The 23,471-nt window shown below is 39.6% G+C and overlaps 2 protein-coding genes across 2 annotated transcripts; one reads left to right on the forward strand and one right to left on the reverse strand.

The window, feature by feature from the left end:
* Positions 1–818: 818 nt before the first annotated feature.
* On the forward strand, positions 819–15,154 carry LOC124095565 (ATPase PAAT). The gene is made up of 6 exons (XM_046448755.2): positions 819–1,028; positions 1,444–1,647; positions 2,411–2,483; positions 4,469–4,675; positions 7,139–7,590; positions 11,765–15,154. The coding sequence occupies exons 1-6, from the start codon at positions 865–867 to the stop codon at positions 11,997–11,999; spliced, it is 1,335 nt and encodes a 444-aa protein (XP_046304711.1). The 5' UTR covers positions 819–864; the 3' UTR covers positions 12,000–15,154.
* A 1,873-nt stretch (positions 15,155–17,027) lies between these two features.
* On the reverse strand, positions 17,028–18,397 carry LOC124095574 (protein FAM24A). The gene is made up of 3 exons (XM_046448765.2): positions 18,145–18,397; positions 17,688–17,884; positions 17,028–17,262 (listed from the first exon to the last, which is right to left on the reverse strand). Exons 1-3 carry the CDS (start codon positions 18,258–18,260, stop codon positions 17,072–17,074), a joined length of 504 nt encoding a protein of 167 aa, XP_046304721.1. The 5' UTR covers positions 18,261–18,397; the 3' UTR covers positions 17,028–17,071.
* Between the last annotated feature and the right edge of the window lie 5,074 nt (positions 18,398–23,471).

Consider the following 23,471-nt stretch of genomic DNA (forward strand, 5'->3'; position numbering starts at 1 on the left):
AATACGAAGAAAAATTAATGTGACCCAGAACAGAAATTCGATTTTCTACCAGAGTAACATAAACACAAGGGCGAAACCGGCATTCAAATTAAGAACACTGGCATTCAAATTGTCTTTGAATCTCGTTTACATTTTTTCCAAAATGAGCTGTGCAAAGAAAGGACAAGGAGGTCGCATGTACTTGGGATTACAAATATCAGGAAAAATCTAAATTCGCACATTTCTCCAACCAAACCCAATGGACCTTCTGGACCCTTAGATTTCTGCCACCGAGGGCGTCCCATCGGGGCGACCGGAAACCCGCGGCCCGGTAAGCCCCATCTCCGCCCCGACATTACCAGCGGCGCCTACAAGCCCCCACCTCGCACCTCCGCGACCCTCTCCACCGCCAGTGCGTGCCAGGCGGGGAGAAGCGGACAGAACCAACGCCCGAATCTGTCACCACCGCTCCCTACACGGGTGCCTGCGGCGCCATGCGCGCAGCTCAGACCACAGGGGAAAGGCCCCGGCGTCCACTCCAGAGGCTACTAGGACCGCAGCGGCTCCCGCAGGTCGCGGGGGGCGAGGAGTACACACCCGCAACCTGCAAAACTCCTCTGCACCGCAGACACTTCTCCCCGCCAACGTCGGAAAACCGACACCGGGCCTCGACCTCCAACTCTTCGCCTGAACCCGCTTCCGAAAGTCGCACGGCGGAGCGCATGCGTGCCTCGGCTTGCCAGGTCTCTAGACACTGGCAAGAGAAGCGGCGGCTCCGGGTTTGAAGAGAGACAGCCGGAAGTCGCTGAACGTCCGCACTCCACTCTGCACCGACCGAAACTCGAGCCCTGCAAGAGAGGTTCCGGGGCTGGTTGAGGCGGCGAAATGGAGACCGGGGCCGAGGACTCGGGAATGACCGGCCGCCCGACGCTGGCCTCTTCCTGGGATACCGCGAACGGGGTCCTGTCCCGGAGCCTCCTCCTCACCCGGGCTGGCGTCGGCGCCCAGGACTTCGACTGGGAGGAGCTGCTGGTGCCGCCTGCTTCGGGGTGCGCCGTGCCTCGGGGGAGCCGGGTCGTGGCGCTCGGCGACAGCCACGCTCCGGGGGAGACGAGCGGGGGACGCGGGGCGGGAGACCTGGGAGCGCTCGCAGGCGCATCCGCCTCGCCCGCTTGGAAACGAGGGGCAGCTCCTGGCCGCCCGAACGGCGCAGAAGTCGCCTAGAGCCCCGCGTGTGCGGGCGGGGAAGGGCGCGCGTGCGTCTGGCTGCGCAGAGCCGGCGAGTGCTGGACTGGCTGCGGCCAGCAGCAGGTCGGGGTCGGGGAGGGGCGCGGGCTGCGGGGCTGCGGCCCAGCCGCGTCCCTGAGCGGCGCGTCCCGAGGCCGCGGGGGTCCGGGGAGGGGCGCGGGCGGGTGCGAGCGCGACCGCGGAAACCGGGCGTCACGTGTGCCCCGACCTCCTCAGCCAGCCTCTGGTGAGCCTGAGCGCCGTGCCGGGCCCCCGGGGCAGGACGCCCTGCTTCCTCGACCTGCGGTGCGACCCCGGGGCCGGGGAAGAGATCCTCGCGGTGGGCGTCCTGAGCTCGGCGAGGAACATGGAGGTGTACGTGGGAGAGGAATACTGTGGCACCGGCCGGGGCCAGGGCGCCCGCACCGTCCCGGAGGGCAGGTCGGTGACTCCGCGCCGCGGCCCCTCGGCCCCTTTCCCGGGCGTGGGACGGTTCAGATTGCCTGACGTCGTGCCAGTCACCCGGGGAGGGAACCTAAAAGTGCACCGGTGGCAGAGACGGGGTCGCCTTGCCGCCTCTTAAAGGCAGCGCAGATCAGCCTAGTTGTTTTCATACCTGGAAACTTGGGGCTGGTTAGTGGAAGTGAATGGTGGGTCACAGCTGGTTAGTGGAAGAGTTTTGTTAGGAGAAGCCCTGACAAGTGCTCCTTGTCTCTCCTCTTCGCTCACAGGGTTGGCTTCCAGAGTTTCCCCCAAATTAATGACTCAGTCAGTCTGGAACACTGAGCTCATCCTCTAGGAAGCCCCTTACTAAGGGTGTGGGAATCTAAGACTGCCACAGCCGCCTAGTTGTTAACCGGTTATAAACGTGATCATTTGGGCCCCCCCCCCGTTTCCCCCCTTACAAAGATTCTGCTGCATCTTTTTTAATGTAACCGAAATTTAGAGCTTTCCTATGTCCAGTGCAAGTTGAAAATAATAGGTGTGTTCACTGAACTTTACAATATGGTCTGTGCTCCATGACTGTATTATCTCCTTCAGTTCTCTTGGCTAGGCTGAGAGGCCCCTGTGGTCCTTAAGGCAGTGCAGTGCATTCCGGAGCCCCAGCTCCTTGTGCCTCACCACGAAAACAGTCCCAGGGTGGAGTATTGTCCTAGAACAATTTATTTTTAATCATAACTAAAAAATTATTTTTTGTTTTTAGTGAACAGGAAAATATTATTTTCTACAAAAAACATCTAAAATTGGAAACTTCCACATATGCTTGTAAAATAAAGGTAAGCCATCATCAAATTTTAACTAATTTAAATCTTTATCAAGTTTGTTTTTGTTCTCTATATAATTAATTTTCTTTCCTTGAATACAGTTAATCCTATATTGTCCCTAGTTTTACTAAGACATAGTAAACATATAAAAGGTAATTACTTTGCTAAAAAATCATCAACCCTCTTGAAGATTTAATTCTTTTAGTCTATCACCAGTTATGGAAATATATTTTGTTAATAAGTGCTATATTTTGAGGTTTTGGGAAATTTATCTAGAACATTTTTTAATCTTTCTGTAAAACTGTGTTGCCAAAAAAATTACAAACAAAACTTTGGTCCTATGAATTAAAGAAGAAGGTAGTGAAAGGAGTTTCAGACAAGAGAACCAAGAAGTTAAAGGGTTTTGGACTGTTGGCTGCAGCATGAAGATTGTTAAGGTTTGCATTAGTGGTGATGTCAAAGTCTAGGAATCATGAGAAATACAGAGCCAGAATATTAACTCAGCTTTGTTGCTGTCACACTAGTCTGAGCAAGCTTCTTGGCTTGTTTGGACATACTTCGGGAGTAAAATTAGAGAACTGAAGAAAGAAAATTCTTGGGTTCTTTTTGACTCTGAAAAATCTATACTTATTATCACCACTTATGGGAAATTGTGAGACTTAGTTTTAGAATAAGGTAAAATTAGTGATTTTCTTTCATTGAAGAACAAAATAAACGTTCTTCAATCACAGAACTGATTAAAGTGATTCATTCATTCTGTGAATATTTGATGCCAGATACTATATGAGGCATTTAGGAATTACCAGTAGTAAAATAAATTGAAATACCTGTCCTCATGTTGCTTATATTTTACTGGGGCAAGACTGGTAATAAGCATGCTCAATGAGTGAAACAGATCCTATATTTGATGTTGAGAAAGTGTTTGGGTATAACAAAGCGGAAGGGGGAGAATAGGTTGGGATGTAAGATAAATGTAATGGGTGTTTCCCTGATTGTTGAAGACTGTCACATATTTGGTTACACACTTAAAAGAGTTTTTAGAGCATAGGTGTACATTTACCTATTGACACGTGGGTCTGTGTGTGTCGCTCTGGTGAACATTTTTTGTAACTGTGTATGGAAACGAAGGGTTGGTTCGTTCATGGAACCCCTGGGTTATGTATGAAAGTGTGTCCTGGGACAACAGCATATGGAAGGTTAAGATAAAAATAAAGTGTTCCTGATACAGACTTTTGAGCACTTCCTCAGGGATAGATACTGGATATTTTGACACATAAGCCATCTCTCATTTTACTGACTTGATTTTAGTTTTACCCTGTGTGAGCATTTGCCCAGGGTCACCCAGGCTGTTGAGCAGCAGAGTCATAATTTAAACCCAGATGTGTCTGATCCAAATCTCTTCCCTTTCATTTTACTACTCTGTTTTATGGACCACACATGGAGTACAGCTCAGTGGTAGAGCCCTTGCTCCACATGCTTGAAGCCCTGGGTTCCATGCCCAACACTGCAAAAAAAGAAAAAAAATTACAGGGATAGAACCAGAGGATTTAGACTGTAAGCTCTGATTTTTAACATTTCCTTACAGTTCTAAATCCTGAAAGACTGAATTGTGTCTATAATTTCAGTAAATACTGCTTGGGCCTCTAGACAGTTATATTTTGTATTAAATAATATTATACCAAACTGTGGCATGTTAAGATCTCAGACTGTTTATTTTTAATGCCTTAAATTAAGTAAAACTATATTTAATCTACTCAGACTTATTTTCTGTATATTAGTTTGAGAAGGATTTCTTGATTTAATTAGTTGATCTGAGCCTTATGTTAAAATAGAAATTTTTCTATCTATGACTATTCTAAAGATAACTTAAAAACATGCTTGAGATTAAGACTGTTAGATTCTTGAATATTTCACTCTTGATTTGGTAATACTAGGAAGTGACTTTAAATTATTGGTTTTAATACCTATATTTCCTGGACTTTTTTGTTTCATAATAGTTGCTGTCCTTTGGTGAAAAACAGTGTGTGTTCATCAGTAAGGTTGTGGTACACATGAAACCAGTTTCAGGAAATTCTTCACCAAGCTCTCCTGCTCTAGGATCAAGGATAGACCTTGACAAGGTCCAAACCATAATGGAGTCCATGGGGTCAAAGTTATCACCTGGAGCTCAGCAGCTAATGAACATGGTTAGGTTTCAACAGCAGGTAAGTAGAAATGTTTTTCTTTCCACATAGCAGTAAAAAATCATTTCAAAATGATGGCCTTTAATGAGGAAATGCAGTATTTGTTTTTTTTTTTAAAGCTTTTTTCTGTGATACTAGGGATTGAACCCAGGGACTTGGGCATACTAGGCAAGCACTCTAGTGCTGGACTACCTCCCTGGCCCTTCTTATTCTATTTTAGATGGGGTTTTGCTTAGTTGTTTAGGCTGTGCTTGAACTTGCAATCTTTCTGTCTCAGCCTCCAAAATAGCTGGAATTACAGGTGTGCACCACTGCACCCAGCTAAATTTTTAATTTTTATTATTGATTTAACTGTCATCTGTTCATAGTTTGCAAAAGGCATATTTTGTAGACTTACCCTCATATAAAAAGTTTTGACTGGACAGCTTCACCATTTTTCATTAATTCATTCACCCATCATTCAGCAAGTAGCAACTTTGATGAATTATGGGCTGGTTTGAGCACTTTCTAGGATGCAAAAATGATCAATTGGTGTATAGCCTGTTTTTAAGGATTTTTACAGGCTAGATCATATGAGTGGTCTCATACAGAAATAAATTTTCTCTGATGACTGAGTAAAGCTCCTTTGAGCTAAAAGAATGTTGTCTAATGTTAAAATATTAGAAATATAACCCATCTTATTCCAGGAATATTTTAAGACTTATTCAAAACTTGGAATAGAACAAGAAAAAATGACAATAGGCTAGCATTTCTCTATATAGAGCCTTTTCCAAAGTGCATTTCTGTAAGATATGTTGGATGGGTACTTGCTATCACAGGTGCCTCTGCCTCCACTTCCCTGGCCCTCATTATCCCCTTTCCTGCCTGATTTTTTCCCTGAAGTATCTATCACCACCTACATCCCATGATGTATTTCCTCCTCCTCTCTCCTCATCCCTCCTGTCTTTCCCTCCGTCCTTTTCAGGCAGTCTCTCCCTTCTATCTTAAGACTCTAAGAGGTCAGAGATTTTAATTTGTTTGATTCACTGCCATATTTCTCATACCTCAAGTGGAGCCTAACACATAAATTTCTGGTAAACATTTTTTGAATAAATGAATGTAGATCTAGCTTGATCTCAGAATAGAATATCTAGATGAATGTATGAACTGAACTTCTTTAGCTAATCTTGATAATCACTTTTCAGCCCATCTTTCAAAAACTGAATAGCAGTAAGTGTGGGATGATAAACCCTGATAAAAACCTGTAGTAGGCTTCTACGTTTTGAATTTAAGAGCTCCATATGCCTTCACACAAACAATTCAGTTAGAGGTCATTTGGTTTTTCTTTAGTGGAAAAATTGAAAACCTGAAGAAGAAGATAGTATACTTCAACATAAAATCTCAAGAAACAAAGGAAAGAATAACACATAAGCAATTTAGTCATGGTACCAATATGGAATTTTGGTTTTTTTATTTTGGTGTAGGGATTGAACCCAGGACCTCACACACTTCAGGCAAGTGTTCTACCACTGAGCCACATCCCTAGGTCTTTAATTCTTATTAAGGTGGAAATTCTTAAACACAGACAAGTGGTAGCTCATTTTAGTTATTGAAAATGTCACAGTGCTAAGTGAAATAACCCAATCCCAAAAAACCAAAGGCCAAATGTTTTCTCTGATAAGTGGATGCTGATCCATAATGGGGGGTGGGAGAGGGCATATGAAAAATGGAGGAACTTTGGATTGGGCCTAGGGGAGGGAGGAGAAAGGAAGGGGCCTGGAGGGTAGGAAAGATTGTGGAATGAGGTGGACATCATTACTCTAAGCACATGTACATATGGTGCTGCACATATGTGTAAGGCCATATCGTGTATGTACAACCAGAGAAATGAAAAGTTGTGCTGCAATTGTATACGATGAATCAAAGTGCATTCTGCTGTCATATATACCTAATTAGAATAGTAAGTTAATTAATTAATTAAAAAAAAAAAGAAAATATCACAAGTATATACATAGAATATCTAGCTTTAAATAGTGTATAGCCTCCATTAAAAACTCATGGCAAAAGATATGGCCAGGTGAAAACGAATAGCTTTTCAACCATATGTTGAAAGTTGGGGAATGACAATTGAGTTCTAAGAAAATGATCAATCATTGTAACTCAGTTGAAAGTATCACATTTTTATTGTCATAAATTAAGGAGGACTTTGTAGGTAAAATACTAAAATATGTCACTGCAAATTTACTATGCAATTTTAGTATTTATTTTCTTTAGAAAATAATGTTAAGTCTTGCCTGTGGAGTTAGGTTGCTTGGATTTATGTCCTGGTTCTGCCACTTACCAACTGGTTACCTTGGCCAGGGACCTTCTGACTGGGTCACTTAATATTGAATAGTAATAGCCTACTTCCTGAGGATCAAAGGAAGGAATGCACAGTGCCCAGTAATGACTCCCACAGTGAACTGTCCTTCTTAGTCTTAACATTTTCTTATTTACCTTTTTTAGAATTGTATTCCCATTGGAGAGCAGCTTCAGTCAGTTTTGGGAACTACCGGGTATAAGCATATGATTGCACTCCAGCCATCGTCCACTTCAGGAGCCTTGGACAAGTCATCCTCCACACCTTTCCCTTTTAGAACTGAATTGACATCTGCAAACAGGACTGAACCCTTACAGGCTTTCATCGACAAAAGCACCAGGCCACCTGGGGAAGGAAATACCACCAGCCGCGACAGGTGTAAAACTGTGCCACAAAACCATTCCCTTCTTGAGAATGATCTTAAAAATGCAGTATCTTCTTTCTTACCAAAGAAGGCGAGTGACGGCTCACTGCCCAGCTCTGAGTTGCTGCCCTTTCTCCAAAATCTGTGCAGTCAAGTTAACCATCTTCGCGTGGGACATAACGCCAAGTGGCAGGAAAACGTCTCCAAGCCCCGTGAAGGCATTGTTGGTGTTGCGTGAGTATTTTATCTCAAGACAAATGTGGTTACAAATGAGGTTTATAGCCGGTAGGTGAGAGAATCAGATGAAGGGGAAACAGATCTGTCTCAATGAACAATCTTTCCAGAGAAAATTTGAGCAGTTTTTGCATTTTACCATGAACACGCTTGTGGGCAATAACTGTTCTCCAGAGAGAAATGCATGGCTGTGACAGAAGTGCCTATAACTGAAGGTGCTGCACACCTCTCTGGCATTTGGTGGAAGGGTTACCAGCAGCAGTTGTGGGTTGGAGTAGAAGGCTATTTGCATGAGTGGAAAGGTGCTGTGGTAATAATGATCTTTACATTGTTTTTCTAGCTGGGTATACTAAGCATGTCATTGCTTTGTAGATTATATTTGGTCTAGGTTAACTTTGGAATTATCAAAAACTATTTTAGGATGGTGATTATCTGTAGGATACAAGTTTTTATGCTCTAGTCTCTTAATCCCTTACCTTGACAACATGTTTCAGTAAGAATTGGCTGAGGAGTTAGTATGTTCTTAATCCTTTTCACAAATATAGTGTGTCAAAATAGTATTCTAGATTGGAATTCAGGACTTTGGTCATAGTTTTCGTTTATTTTCTATACTTAATCTCTCTTAGAATTTTCATCTAAAAATGAGATAGTTATATTAGTTTGGAACTAAATACCACTAACCACCAGCAGGATCAGTTGGCATTTATAGAACTCTCTGCCAACAGTAGCAGAGTACATTTTTTTTTTTTTTTGAAGATTCACAAAGATAAATTATATGATAAGTCTTAAAGCACACCTAATGAAGTTTAAGGAGATTGGATCATAGAATGTGCTTTCTCTGGCTACAAAAGACAAGAAATCATATCTATAACAGAAAGACAAGACATTTAGATTGACAAAACACCTGTAAACTAAACAACACTTGTAAATCTATGATTCAAGAAGTCTCAACAGAAAAATTTTTTTACGAATATATGAAAATAACAATAGATCAAAATTTGTGTGATTCAGCTAAAGAGGTTTTGCTAAGAACTTGTTTACCACTGTATGCTTGCATTAGAAAAGAGCAGAGTTTTCAAATCAATACTATAAAACTACAGCTACTCAATAAAAATGAAATAGATAATCTGAATAGTCTTATAAGCACTAAAGAAATTGAATTTTTCATTTAAAAGCCAAGCAAAAGGAACCCAAAGCAAGCAGAAGAATGAAACAATAAAGAACAGAAATCTATTTAATTGAAAAAAAAAATCAATTAAAAAGCTGGTTCTTTGAAAATTTCAGTAAAATTGACAAATTTCTAGCAAGACTGGCAAATAAGAGATGACACAAATCACCAATCTGAGGAATGTAATGGGAAATACCATTACAGGGCCTCAAGCCATAATAAAGATAAGGGAATATTGTAACAATTTGATTGACAACTAGGAGGAAATGGATTAATTCCTTAAAAAACACAAATTATCAAACTCAACCAACATGAAATAAATAATGGAACACTTCTATGGCCACTAAATACTATATTCAAAATTGAAGAGATCGTGAAAAAGAAATGTCCTGTCCCAAATGCTTTCACTCAAGAATTCTGCCAAACATTTAAAGAAAACCACTTTTACACATTTCCAAAAAATAGAAGAGGAGGGAAGACTTCCCAACTCATTTCATGAAGCCAGCATTACTCTGCTACCAAGACTAAATTATCCCCAAAGAAATAAGTACATATAAATGAATGTAAAACATAATTGTACATATAAATCTGACAAGAGACATAGAGGACCTTATGACCTGAAAATTGTTAAATACTGATGAAAGAAATGAAAGAAGACCCAAAGAAATGGAGCAATATACCGTATTCATGGTACTGTTGAAGACTCAACAGTAAAAATGTCAGTTTTCCATTAATTGATATATATATATATGTTTAGCACAATTTCTATCAGAAGTTCAAAATGTATTTTTTGTAAATACGAATAAGATGATTCCAAAATTTGGAAGTGGAAAATTCTAAGTGGAAAGACAACAGTACTGGAATTAGAATAGAGAGAAATCACTACTGGATTTCAAGAGTCTGTTTTGGCAAGACAGCTAGACACATAGATGAACAGAATAGAACAGAAAGCACAGAAATCGCTCTACAGAAGTATACCTGTTGGCCTTCTACCAACGTGCAAAAGTCATTCAGTGGAGGAAGGATGATCGTCTAGCATGTGATGCTGGAACAAATGGAGAGTCACAGGCTAAAAAATGAACCATGAATGCAGATATATGAAAATTAACACACAATGGAGCATAAGCTAAAATGTTAAGTATAAAACTGTAAAATCTTTTTAATCTATGGGAGAAATTTTTAGGGACCTAGGAAGAGAATTCTTCCAGGTCACCAAAAGCATGATCCATAAAATATGTATATAGAGCCCATTTAATATTTACAAATTTTACATATGAAAGGCCCCAGTAAGAGGATTAATACAGACTGGGAGAAAATATTTGTAAATCACGAATCCAACAAATGCCTTGTATCTAAAATGTATGAAGGATTTGCAAGATTTGTTTTTTAAAATACCATCTAATTAGAACATGGATAATAGATGTGAAGAATCATCAAGAGGATGGATATATAAATAGCAAATAAGCCCAGGAAAAGATGATCAACAGTGACTTCAGTGTTATTAGAGAAATGCTTATTAAAACCACAAGGTAGGGCTGAGGTTGTGGCTCAGAGGTAGAGCGCTCGCCTACCATGCGTGAAGGACTGGGTTCGATCCTTAGCACCACATAAAAATAAAATAAAGATATTGTGTCCACCTATAACTAAAAAATAAATATTAAAAAACCCCCACAAGATATCTCTATATATCTATTTGAATGACTAAAATTTAAAATTATAAACAATAAGAATACCAAATGTTGACAAGCATATAGAGAAACTGGATCTCATTCCTTGCTGGCGGGAATTAAAATGGTACAACCACCCTAAAAACATAGCTGGGCAGTTTCTTAACAACTAAACACACAGTTATACCATACAACCCATTAGTCCTAATCCTGGGCATTTATCCCAAAGAAATGAAAAGATGTGGCAACATTAAAAAGCTCTACGCAGTTGTTCATGAGACCTTTATTTGTAGTAGTGCCAAACAAAAAACAATCAAAATGTCTCATGGTAGGTGAATGGTTAAACAGACTGGGGTGCATCCATATCATGAACAACAATTTAAATGGCTCTGCAGGGCATTATGCCAAGATCAAACTTATTGGCGTTTACAATCTTGAGGACTCCTAAAATCTTTTAGTTTTACAGCTATATAAAATATTTGTTTAAAAATAATAATTAAACCTTTTCATGTCAACGTAAATAAGAAATAGTCAAACTTTCAAAACATGTAACAAGAAGAATATTGTTTTAAATTTATGCAAATCTATATTAGCTTTTGGGCACATTCTCATACACGTTACTCTATAGCATGTGTAATTAAACATAGCTAGTATGAGAACAGTAGGAATACCGAGAATAGTTAACCTCTGAAAACATACATATTTATATAGTAAATCTACTACCTGAGGAAATTCTAAAGAGAATTCACAGCCTTGATTTGTATAGGCTCTGGAAAAGTACTTTTTCCTCATTGAGCTCCTGAAAGGATTATGGAAACCCTAAGCGTTGTGGATTTTTAGAAATCGGTGTACTTTTGATCCTATTAATTTTTGTTTGTCCATCCTAGATAAATTCATAAACATTTTCAGATCAGGTTAGCAAAGAACCTTCTAGTGTTTTAGTAAGGTTGTTTGTATTTAAGAGGAAAAAGCTATATGAATTAGAGGGTTGCTTTGAAAGAATACTTGGAAAAGATACTTTTTTTTTTTTTTAAATTGGGCAAAATCAGTTTTTATTTGGAACTTAAAAAGGGCATTCCCCAAGGTTTGTTTTTGTAGATGTGTCTTCATTTTTATGTTCCCACTTCAACTGAATACTTAATAAGAAGTAAGGAGTGTGTTGGGCATTAAGGGCTGTGGTCACCTATTGCATGTGTTTTGCAACCTGGAAATGAGTCACAGGAGCAGTGCAGTTGTGGAGACAAGTTTCAGCCATGTTCCTTGGCCACTGGTTGCATAGCTTGCTTGTTTTTGTTGTAATAGTGGGGAAAATTGATAGACTTTTTAAACTTATTTTTAGAGTGGAAGAACAGCCTATTTGCTCCTACTTGGAAAAGATTCTTTCTAAAAATATGGAACTGATGGAAAAGAAACTTGTGGACTACATTGATCGGCGAATACTCCAACTCCAGGAGCACATAGATGATAAGATTACCTTGTTAATGGACTTCCTGCAGAATCCCAACTCCCCGCCCAATGGGCTGCCTTTGAGACATTATGACTCTGGAGAAAGACTTTCCAATGGAGAAAGATAAGCTCTCAGCGTACGATGGCCTGCAGATATTTATTACCTATTTATTACAAAGCCCAAACCTAAAACGTTTATGAAAAGCAAGTATCTGATGTCCTCCGAAGGATCATCGGCTTACATAAAGTGACCTCAGTGTCCATTTTTACTGCCCTTGTTATTGTAAATCCAGTACTGTACACCAAGAGGTGACCCCATTGTCCTAAGTTATTCTTATTTGCAGTGTTTTTCACTTACAGATTTTTATGTATTCTTGTGTTTTAAATGTTTAAATGCTTATGGATTTCTAATGCAGTTCATTGGTTTGTATTATATGTGTTTGAAGTGAATTTTTTATTTATATGGACACCTTATTTTACAGTCTTAGGAATGTGAAAAATAGTGTTCAGAGTATTTGATATTCTTTATCTACTTGTTTTTGGAAAATTGTATAATTGGAACTTTTAATTCAGGTTACCAATATACATTTTCTATTGTTTATCTGAGATAATGAATCAATCACCAGGTTTGATTAGGTGGAAAATTCCTTTACACAAGGCTGTTAGTACTATTTGTTTTATTACAATGTAACTATAGATAGGAAAAAAAAAAATCCAAACCAGCGTATTCTTTTTTAAAATTACTACTTTGGCTTTGGTGTTTGATGTAAAATGGGAGCATTCATTTCATTTGATCTCAGTAACCCCAGTCAATATAAGGAATTCTTTGCTTTCTCAAGCTGATACAGCTTCTTATCCCCAAAGTCCTTCTGATCATATTTAATGTGTGACATCCTGAGAATCTGCATTGAATAGTAAGACATATGAATCAAAGAGGTTGCAAGACTCTAGGTTATTTAGTCTTCAGTACTTTTTTAAACTGTTGTGTATGTTTCCAAGGGTGATGTATTTGCAGCTAAAAATAGATGCATCCACTCTGGAAGCTGCTTATCTTAAGTGAATGGGAGTCTCATCTTGAACTCAGCTTATATTAAAATGTTTCATTTTTTAGAAAAAGGATTATTCATATTCATTTATTGTTTTGTAAAATTTGTTCTCTAAAATGAGAGCTAATTTATATATGGCTTGTTCATTTTTATTTTACTATAAAGATGACACAGTATACTAAACTCACTGACCACAGTCTCTTGAGGATTTGCATAACATTTTTCTTAGACCTTTATGGGCCATTATTTATGGGATAAGCATAACAAGTAGTTGTAAGATAGCATTTCTTGTCATTGAGAATAATCTGTCTCAAGGCTAAACTCAGGAGTGCAGACTTACAGCTTCTGGTAGTTTGGGTCTGTTCAATTAGGGGCCCCATTGTGGCCGTTGGTCAGAATGCCTTGTAGAATGTGGCCACAATTGCTGCATTCAGAGCAAGGACCATGAATGAAGAGAGACACAGACAGTTGAAAGACCAATACTAAATTCTTTCTGCATGTAGTTGATGATAAAATACTGTAACTGAGAAGGAAGATTTTAAAAAGTAGTAATTGGCAATATGAAATCTCACAAATTCATGAAATTCTGGGGGTTTTATGTATTTATTAATATATAAAAACCAGTACAATCATGGAACTGTTATTGAATTGGTTCAATATGTTAAAAATCAAAGATAAAATGCCCATAAAAGTATTTCTGTTTCAAATGACTGAGTTTTATTTTCCAATGTGTAGTAGTAACTTTGTCAAACTTAAAGTATTATAGTCAAGAGCTTATACGGCATTATTTATTAACAGTATTTTCCATAGTTCTCAAAATATATTTGATCAACAAGGAAATTATTTCCTCCTCTGCAATTAAAAGAAAATTCTTCTCTGCCATGTATGTCATTTCTGTAATAAGGTTCATTCACAGATTTTCAGATCTAAAGATGTATTAGGCAATGCAAGACGTCGTCAATATAGTTTTACAAGTTACTGAATTTAATTTTTTGTTTTCTTATTTAAGAAGACTTTATTGTATGATGACATGTATCCGCCATCATGGTATCATTCAGTACAGTTCTACTGCTCTCAAAGTCCTCTGTGTTCCACTTACTCATCTCACCCCCAACTCCTAGCAACCATTAAACTTTTTTTTTTTTTTTGGTGCTGAGGATTAAACCTAAGGGTGCTTAACCACTGAGCCACATTCCCAACCCTTTTTTAATTTTTCTTTTGAATTGTGTGGGGCCTGGCTAAATTACTGAGGCTCACTTTGAACTTTCAATGCTCCTGCCTCAGCTTCTGGAATTGCTAAGATTTCAGGTGTGCACCACCACGCCTGGCTAAACTTGTTACTGTCTCCATAGTTTTGCCTTCTCTAGAATGTTACAGAGTTGGAATCATTCATGCAGCTTGTTGCCTCTTCAGATTGGTTTCTTTCAATTAGCAATATGCACTTGCATTTCCTCCCTGTCTTTTCATGGCTTAATAGTTCATTTCGTTGTTTTCACTATAGAAATGTTTTTTTAATAAACCAAAAATAATAATCTTTTGTAGTGCAGGCAAATAATACAAGGATCGCAGGACTTTTATAGTTTTATCATTTTCACTTAATAAATAAGTTATTATAACTTTTTACTTGTGGCTTATCTTTAAAAGCAAAACAAGCTTATCGAGCTTGAGATACATTCAATACCAGGTGCTTGGATCAGGTGAAGAAAATAATCAAAAGTAGCCAAAATTTATGGTTTGAGTTCCTTTGCTACATCTCGTGCCCCATTCAATCTCAGAATTCAGTTCTTGGTTTTTCAAAATTAGATTGTACTGTGGTAAGATAATACTCCATTTTAAAAATAACCTTTTTTCAAATAAGCTTTTATGTGTGACATTGGTTTATTTTATTACCCATTTAGGAATTAAAATACATCACTTACTTATCAATAACTTATCTAAAGAACTCAAGTAGGGGCTGGGGCTGTGGCTCAGTGGTAGAGCACTTGCCTGGCATGTGTGAGGCACTCGGTTCTATGCTCAGCACCATATAAATAAATAAATAAAGGTATTATGTCCATCTACAACTAAAAAAAAAATTAAAAAACAAAGAAGTCAAATAGAACAGGTGTTTTAAAAAATAAGAACATCGCATGTTTGTCAAAGACAATATTGGTAAATAGTGAATTATCACTGTATTTATTATTATTAAAATGTGACTTGCATGTTATCAACTGATGGAAATAAAAATTCACTCTGTAGGTTTAGTGAAAAAATAACTCTCAAAGTAATATTTGGAACTTTGGATTTGTTCTCTTTGCAAGATAGCAAACTTCCTTAAGCCTTTATTTCTTAAATCCACATGAATTAAAATTAGTTACTTACATAATACCTTTTCTGCTATTATTAATATGTTAGTATTATATAATTAAAAGCTATTACCTGTTAGAAAAAAGGAAATGTTGACTTTGTGTAAACTGAACCTCTTCTGATTATTTGCCAAGAATTTCCTGGTTTTTTGGAAAACTGGCCTGTTTCAAACTCAGTTTGATTATGTGGCTTTTAGCATGAGTGAATCCATATTGGTTAGGTCTGTTCTGCTGGGATCTAGTGCAGGAGCTCAATCCAAAGCAATGACCTCCCATAAATTTTATTACCTTTAGCATGAATTTCATCAACTTGTTAGATTTACCCACCTGATCCTCTTAATTCAGACACAAGAATAAATCCTGAAATATATTCTTTCATTTTAATTTGGCTCATTAATCACCCATATCCAGCCATTGACCTGACTATCACCCAGTTCCTTAGGAAGGATTTTTCTGAGTTCCAAGTGGAGACAAGAGTGGCTCAAAACTCTGATAGGGGAAACTAAGCTTAGGGAACAGAAGTGCCTCCACTGCTCACTTGGAAAATTGGGCCAGGGCAGGAATCAGGGCCTGGCTCTGTCCTTCTACTACTGAACCTTAACCCTGCAAATGTCCTCTTGTTCCACATCCAGTGCCCCCAACTCTGTGAACCAAATGCTGAGTTGGGGCTCTGAGCCAGGGGTCTGTAAAGAAATTCAGTCACTCACAGGCAATTTAGGGAAGTGGAAGCACTTTTTGCTCTGCATTCTGGATAGTGGACACTTCATTGCAGTCCACACTTCATGACCATTCAGGAGTACTGGGCTTGATGGAGACTGGAGGCTGGAGGTCCAACAGAGGGAGGAAGGGGCCAGAGCTATGTTCAGGATTTGTGAGCTGGACTGAGTGATGCAATCCCTGTGTGTCTCTGGGAATTCTCTAGAATTCATACCCACAGGGACTTTTACCAGGTCTATTATTTTACTAAGTGCCCATCCTGTGACTAACATCTGGTTCAGGTGGTTATTAACTCAATCTGCTGATTGCATCTCTGGTGGCAGAAGCAGCCCAGATTATGTGAGACTCTTTTCAGAGCTCCTTCTAGTCCTTTATATTCCTCAGATGAAGACCTTATGTTGGCCCTGGCAATAGCCATGAGAAGAGTCCATGTTGCCCACAGGAGAGTGTATGACTTTGAAAAGCCTGTGCCCCCAGAGGCAACCTAGTGCTTCCAGTTCAGGAAGAAATAAACATCTGGGTGGACAGTTGCCCTCAGCAGTGAGCATGTGCCAAGATTTGAAAGCTGGTCTGAGCCTTTGAAAAAACCCAAATGGAACCACACAATCATTTTCTTCAGAATTTCAAAGAGAAGGTTCTACGTAATAAATCTAACTTAGAACCAGGAGAAAACCTGGGCTCATTCAGAGACGTCAAGTTTCTTTTTGTCTATGCTGCCAGGAAGATTCAGTCAAAACTCAGTTTTCAAATGTTTTTATTTTTTATACCAGGCACCTAGCAATATGCTATCCCTTCTTGTTAACACCATTCATTCACATGGCCTCTATTTTCTACTTTAACTCTCCTGCTTGTGTTGCAATATAAAATGATGAGCTAGTTGCCTCAAGTACCAAAGTGGTAACACAAAACTTTAGGAAAAGGACATTTAAAACTAACAACAACTGAGGCAGGCAGGATTCTTTTCATTATTGTACCTTTATGTGAAAGTACATAAATATCTCATTAGTACATAAATATAAACACTATAGAATTTCAATAATAAGGCTTCTACTAAGAAATATTGTTCACAAATGTGTGTCCACCATTCCCACTTCAGAGCCCCTCATTTGTGCCACAATAGCAAGGTGGCAGGGCATCGTAATCTGCATATAGGCTATATTCGTCACAGCACGGGAGGGCAGGACAAGACTCCATCGTGCCTTTAGGTGGGATGATCTTGCTCTGGAACTTGGTTGGACAGCATTCCTTTGCCGCTCTTAAGAAAAAACATACCAAAGCATGGGCTTAGAATTTTTCTTCACAGTGCATTTCTTACAATTATCAGTGCTATCTGGGAGGTTCAGGGTTGGAGCTAGTCAGTCACACACGTGACACCACCCTAGCTAACACTCTCTGGTCCTGTGCTAAATTCCTCCCTCATCCTTTCCTACAACTGCTGTGCATGTAAAATCAGGTCACAAGAATAAGGAGAGTGACTTGAAGCAGGGACCCACCAGCTGCTTGCTGTAGGCCCTCAAGATGCAGGAATGATGGGGAAGGTGCCACACTTGGCTGTGACCTGGTCTCTGTATCCACCATCTAACTCCCTAGAATGGGGACACCAGTGCTGCTAACTGCTCTCCACACTTAAGGTCCTCTCCCCAAAACTTAAATACCTCCTCTTCGACCTGCACCCCTTGTCAGGGGTTCTCTAGCAGACCTGTCCTACAGGTCCACTCCGCTGTTCCCAAGGCCTCCAGCAATGGAATGGGGGAACATCCTGGGAGCTCCCAACTTGGCAAAAGGAGGTCAGTGCGGCCTATCCTCTGACTGAGTGGGAGGCAGATCTTGCTCCCACAGTGTCCCCCACATTCAGTCTGCAGCACCCAGGACAGAGGGAGGCTCAGCCGAGGGGCTGCTAAATACCTGAAGGGAAACTCCGTGAGGTCCAACGACAGCAAAGCTGTGCCGGGACACACAGCCTCTAGGCTGAGAACATTCTACTTAGGAGTCACAGCCCCAAGCCGGGAGGAAATAACCCCAAGATCCTGTGCCTTTGCCTTCTCCAACCTGTCTGTGGCTCTTGACCTCACCCAGGGAGTGGCTACTGCAGCAAAGAATGAGCAGTCAAGCTGAGAACTCAGGTATCCCATCTCAAGGGCACTCACTCTGCCCATATGACTCACTTCAGTATGCTGGAGACCTTGAAGAAAAGACTGAGGACCACGCAGATCAGCACGATGGCCGCAAATAGTAAGCCGGCCCCAATGCCGATGATAATCTTTGTCTTGAGATCAAACATCTTTCACACCTGGGCAGAGAAGTGTAGGCAAGCAGTGAGGGTGGCTTCCCTCCCATATGCCATCAGCAACCTCCACACCTTCACCCAGGGGAGGAGGAACGGACCCAAACACAGATCCTCTGTGTGGTAAACCTTGAGGGATCTTCCCAGAAAGGCTGAGGCTGGCCAGGGGTGGGTAAGAGGGTTCACTTCTGTATGAAGAGGAGCTGAGATACAAAATCCAGACAGAAGGAGTAGAAGGACAGCCAGCCAGGGGACAGACTCTTTGCCTCTCACAGGATATGGTGGCCCTTAATTAACAATCAGGCCTGCAGTGGAGCTAATGGCTTTGTGCCTGGGCCTCTGAACTGTGTCCACACTTACTCAGAATGACCTCCTGCTATACGTAAGCTTTAAAGATGTTTTATGGGACTGACGGAATTACTTCAAAGAATTATTGTCTGACAATATTGATAATATGCAAAGCTATTTTTTAAGTGGTAAATGTTTTAGGGAATAAAAGTTTTAAATCACCCACTGCCAACTGGGTCCTGCCATCTCAGAGTTAAGGAGATTCTGGAAGCTTCTGGCCAACCCCTGCCCAAGGCTGAGATGGGGAGTGGCCTGCATAGACCCAGAATCAGCTTCTTCTGGGACCTCTTGTTACTCATCTAGTAGACCATGGGTGTTCTTCCTAAATACTCCCCCCACCCCACCAGGAAATCTGATTTGTCTGGGATAAGAGTTTGCTTCATCTCACTCCAAAATTGGGGAGTAAGAAGAGTACATAATCTGACTGGCAAGCAGATTAATTAAACCACAGATAGACAGTTAAACCATCCAGAGGTGGATTAAGGATGCTGTTGCAGGGGTGGGGGGACAACTTTGAAGAAATTATTTTATCAGAAGTTATTTTCTCATACCTGTCATTTGAGAAAGAGGAATCTAATCATTCTGGCAAGAGGAAATAAGGTCTATGGTTGAGAGTGGATGTCTGGAAGCAGTGTGGTCCAGTGGTAGCAGAATGTGCCAACTCCAACATTCATGCCCCAAGCAGTGTGACATCAACCCATAGGATCCCAGCTCCCTACCTCAGAGTTCTGAATTCTGTTCCACATGTAGGTATGTATTAGCTCCTATAAAATATAAATGCTATTTTGAATCAATTCTAACATTTTCAGTATTTTGACTACTAATCAAAAGCAGATTTAATATTTCAATTGAAGCCTGATAGACTGTATGTTTCGATTACTCAATGAAATAACATGGAGCCATTTACCAGGATTCAAGCACGTAATTGTTGAAATTGTTAGATTTTCACTTTTTACAGTTAAGATGTTACAAAATGAAAGGTAAAGAGGATACTGGTTCTGATCAGGTTGGCATGATGGGTTCGTCACACTACAGCTGGAACAGTAATATGAACTGAGAGACCTGGGCCGACAAGTGGCATAGGTGTGTTTTCACTTCTGACAAGTGCAATTATAATTCCCAGGAATAACATACATCTAAGGAACGAGAACTCTGCTCCTACATGAACAAACATTAGATAAGTTCTCATATTAAAGAATTAAGTTCACCAAAATATTGAGGGTAAAGCATCTTTTTATGAAAATAGACATCTTAAACAAACATTAAATAAAAAGAAAATTCTTCTATTTATTCCAAACAAGTAGCTTCCAGAGTGAATGCATTTATTTTTACATTCAAATATATCACCCTTCAACATATATACACTTGTATCTGTTTTTTTTTTTTAAGTATACAAACATATTTAAAGAATTTTATTGTAGTATTTCAAAAAGTTAATACATGCTTATGGTTCAAAATTCAGACAAACAAACAGGTAAATAGAGAAAAGTAATGCAGTACACCTCTTTTCCTTGTCTGCCCACATCTTCTTTTGGAACAGCCATTGTTACAGAAGACTTCTTTCATATTGTCCCAGAGACATATATTTGCATATGTATGTGTGTATGTCAGTAGTGTAGAATTTTTATTCAAGTAGGTCTAGTTTTTCTTTGTGTTCCACTCTGTGGAATCATAAGGCATTTACAAAGATGTCAGTTATAAGAGAGATAGAGATGAGGTATCTGGGTAACATTTTAAGAATTCACCTCTTTTACAAAGATACATTTTATTGTGTATATTTAAGGTGATGATGTTATGGGATACACATAGATACTAAAAAATGTTACTATATTGAAGCAAATTAACATTCATATAGTGCTCATTTTTAAAAGAATTTCTTTGACATTTTTTCCATATTTTGATTGGTACATTATAATTTTATATACATAATGATGGGATTTGTTGTTACAAATTTGTACATGCACACTATATAACAATATAATTTGGCCAATATTATTCCTCACTATTTACCCTTTCTCTCCCCGCTTTCTCCTCCAGGTCCTTTTCCTCTCTCTCTCTTTTTTTTTTTTTAAATTTTTTTATTGTTGGTTGTTCAAAACATTACAAATTTCTTGACATATCATATTCCACACTTTGATTCAAGTGGGTTATGAACTCCCACCTTCACCCCATACACAGATTGCAGAATCACATCAGTTACACATCCATTGATTTACAAATTGCCATACTAGTGTCTGTTGTGCTCCGCTGCCTTTCCCATCCTCCCCCCTCCCCCCTCCCCACCTCTCCCCTCCCCTCCCCTCCTCTCTCTCTACCCCCTCCACTGTATAACCCTGAGGGTCTCCTTCCATTTCCATGCAATTTCCCTTCTCTCTCCCTTTCCCTCCCACCTCTCATCCCTGTTAAATGTTAATCTTCTTCTCCTGCTCTTCGTCCCTACTCTGATCTTAGTTACTCTCCTTATATCAAAGAAGACATTTGGCATTTGTTTTTTAGGGATTGGCTAGCTTCACTTAGCATAATCTGCTCTAATGCCATCCATTTCCCTGCAAATTCTATGATTTTGTCATTTTTTAATGCAGAGTAATACTCCATTGTGCATAAATGCCACATTTTTTTAATCCATTCGTCTATTGAAGGGCATCTAGGTTGGTTCCACAGTCTTGCTATTGTGAATTGTGCTGCTATGAACATCGATGTAGCAGTGTCCCTGTAGCATGCTCTTTTTAGGTCTTTAGGGAATAGACCAAGAAGGGGAATAGCTGGGTCAAATGGTGGCTCCATTCCCAGCTTTCCAAGAAATCTCCATATTGCTTTCCAAATTGGCTGCACCAATCTGCAGTCCCACCAGCAATGTACAAGTGTACCCTTTTCCCCACATCCTCGCCAGCACTTGTTGTTGTTTGACTTCATAATGGCTGCCAATCTTACTGGAGTGAGATGGTATCTTAGGGTGGTTTTGATTTGCATTTCTCTGACAGCTAGAGATGGTGAGCATTTTTTCATGTACTTGTTGATTGACTGTATGTCCTCCTCTGAGAAGTGTCTGTTCAGGTCCTTGGCCCATTTGTTGATTGGGTTGTTTGTTCTCTTATTGTCTAAGTTTTTGAGTTCTTTGTATACTCTGGATATTAGGGCTCTATCTGAAGTGTGAGGAGTAAAGATTTGTTCCCAGGGTGTAGGCTCCCTATTTACCTCTCTTATTGTTTCTTTTGCTGAGAAAAAACTTTTTAGTTTGAGTAAGTCCCATTTGTTGATTCTAGTTATTAACTTTTGTGCTATGGGTGTCCTATTGAGGAATTTGGAGCCCGACCCCACCGACTGTAGATCGTAGCCAACTTTTTCTTCTATCAGACGGCGTGTCTCTGATTTGATATCAAGCTCCTTGATCCATTTTGAATTCACTTTTGTGCATGGCGAGAGAAAGGGATTCAGTTTCATTTTGTTGCATATGGATTTCCAGTTTTCCCAGCACCATTTGTTGAAGATGCTATCCTTCCTCCATTGCATGCTTTTAGCCCCTTTATCAAATATAAGATACTTGTAGTTTTGTGGATTGGTTTCTGTGTCCTCTATTCTGTACCATTGGTCCACTCGCCTGTTTTGGTACCAGTACCATGCTGTTTTTGTTACTATTGCTGTGTAGTATAGTTTGAAGTCTGGTATCGCTATACCGCCTGATTCACACCTCCTGCTTAGCATTGTTTTTGCTATTCTGGGTCTTTTATTTTTCAATATGAATTTCATGATTGCTTTCTCTATTTCTACAAGAAATGCCGTTGGGATTTTGATTGGCATTGCATTAAACCTATAGAGAACTTTTGGTAATATCGCCATTTTGATGATGTTAGTTCTGCCTATCCATGAACGGGGTATATTTTTCCATCTTCTAAGATCTTCTATTTCTCTCTTTAGGGTTCTGTAGTTTTCATTGTATAAGTCTTTCACCTCTTTTGTTAGGTTGATTCCCAAGTATTTTATTTTTTTTGAAGATATTGTGAATGGAGTGGTTGTCCTCATTTCCATTTCAGAGGATTTGTCGCTGATATACAGGAATGCCTTTGATTTATGCGTGTTGATTTTATATCCTGCCACTTTGCTGAATTCATTTATTAGCTCTAATAGTTTCTTTGTAGAGCCTTTTGGGTCTGCTAGGTATAGAATCATATCATCTGCAAATAGTGATAATTTAAGTTCTTCTTTTCCTATTTTTATGCCTTTAATTTCTTTAGTCTGTCTAATTGCTCTGGCCAGTGTTTCGAGAACTATGTTCAACAGAAGTGGAGAGAGAGGGCATCCCTGTCTTGTTCCAGATTTTAGAGGGAATGCCTTCAGTTTTTCTCCATTCAGAATGATGCTAGCCTGAGGCTTAGCATAGATTGCTTTTACAATATTGAGGTATGTTTCTGTTATCCCTAGTTTTTCTAGAGTTTTGAACATAAAGGGATGCTGTACTTTGTCGAATGCTTTTTCCGCATCTATCGAGATGATCATATGGTTCTTATTTTTAAGTCTATTGATGTGGTGAATAACATTTATTGATTTCCGTATATTGAACCAGCCTTGCATCCCAGGGATGAATCCTACTTGATCATGGTGCACAATTTTTTTGATATGTTTTTGTATCCGATTTGCCAGAATTTTATTGAGGATTTTTGCATCTAGGTTCATTAGAGATATTGGTCTGTAGTTTTCTTTCTTTGAAGTGTCTTTGTCTGGTTTAGGTATCAGGGTGATGTTGGCCTCATAGAATGAATTTGGAAGTTCTCCCTCTTTTTCTATTTCCTGAAGTAGCTTGAAAAGTATTGGTATTAGTTCTTCTTTAAAGGTTTTGTAAAATTCTGCTGTATACCCATCCGG

The sequence above is a fragment of the Marmota monax genome, unplaced genomic scaffold (assembly GCF_021218885.2).
Source record: "Marmota monax isolate L192 unplaced genomic scaffold, Marmota_monax_Labrador192_F-V1.1 WCK01_AAM20220418_F8-fsc00076, whole genome shotgun sequence".
Taxonomy (NCBI): domain Eukaryota; kingdom Metazoa; phylum Chordata; class Mammalia; order Rodentia; family Sciuridae; genus Marmota; species Marmota monax.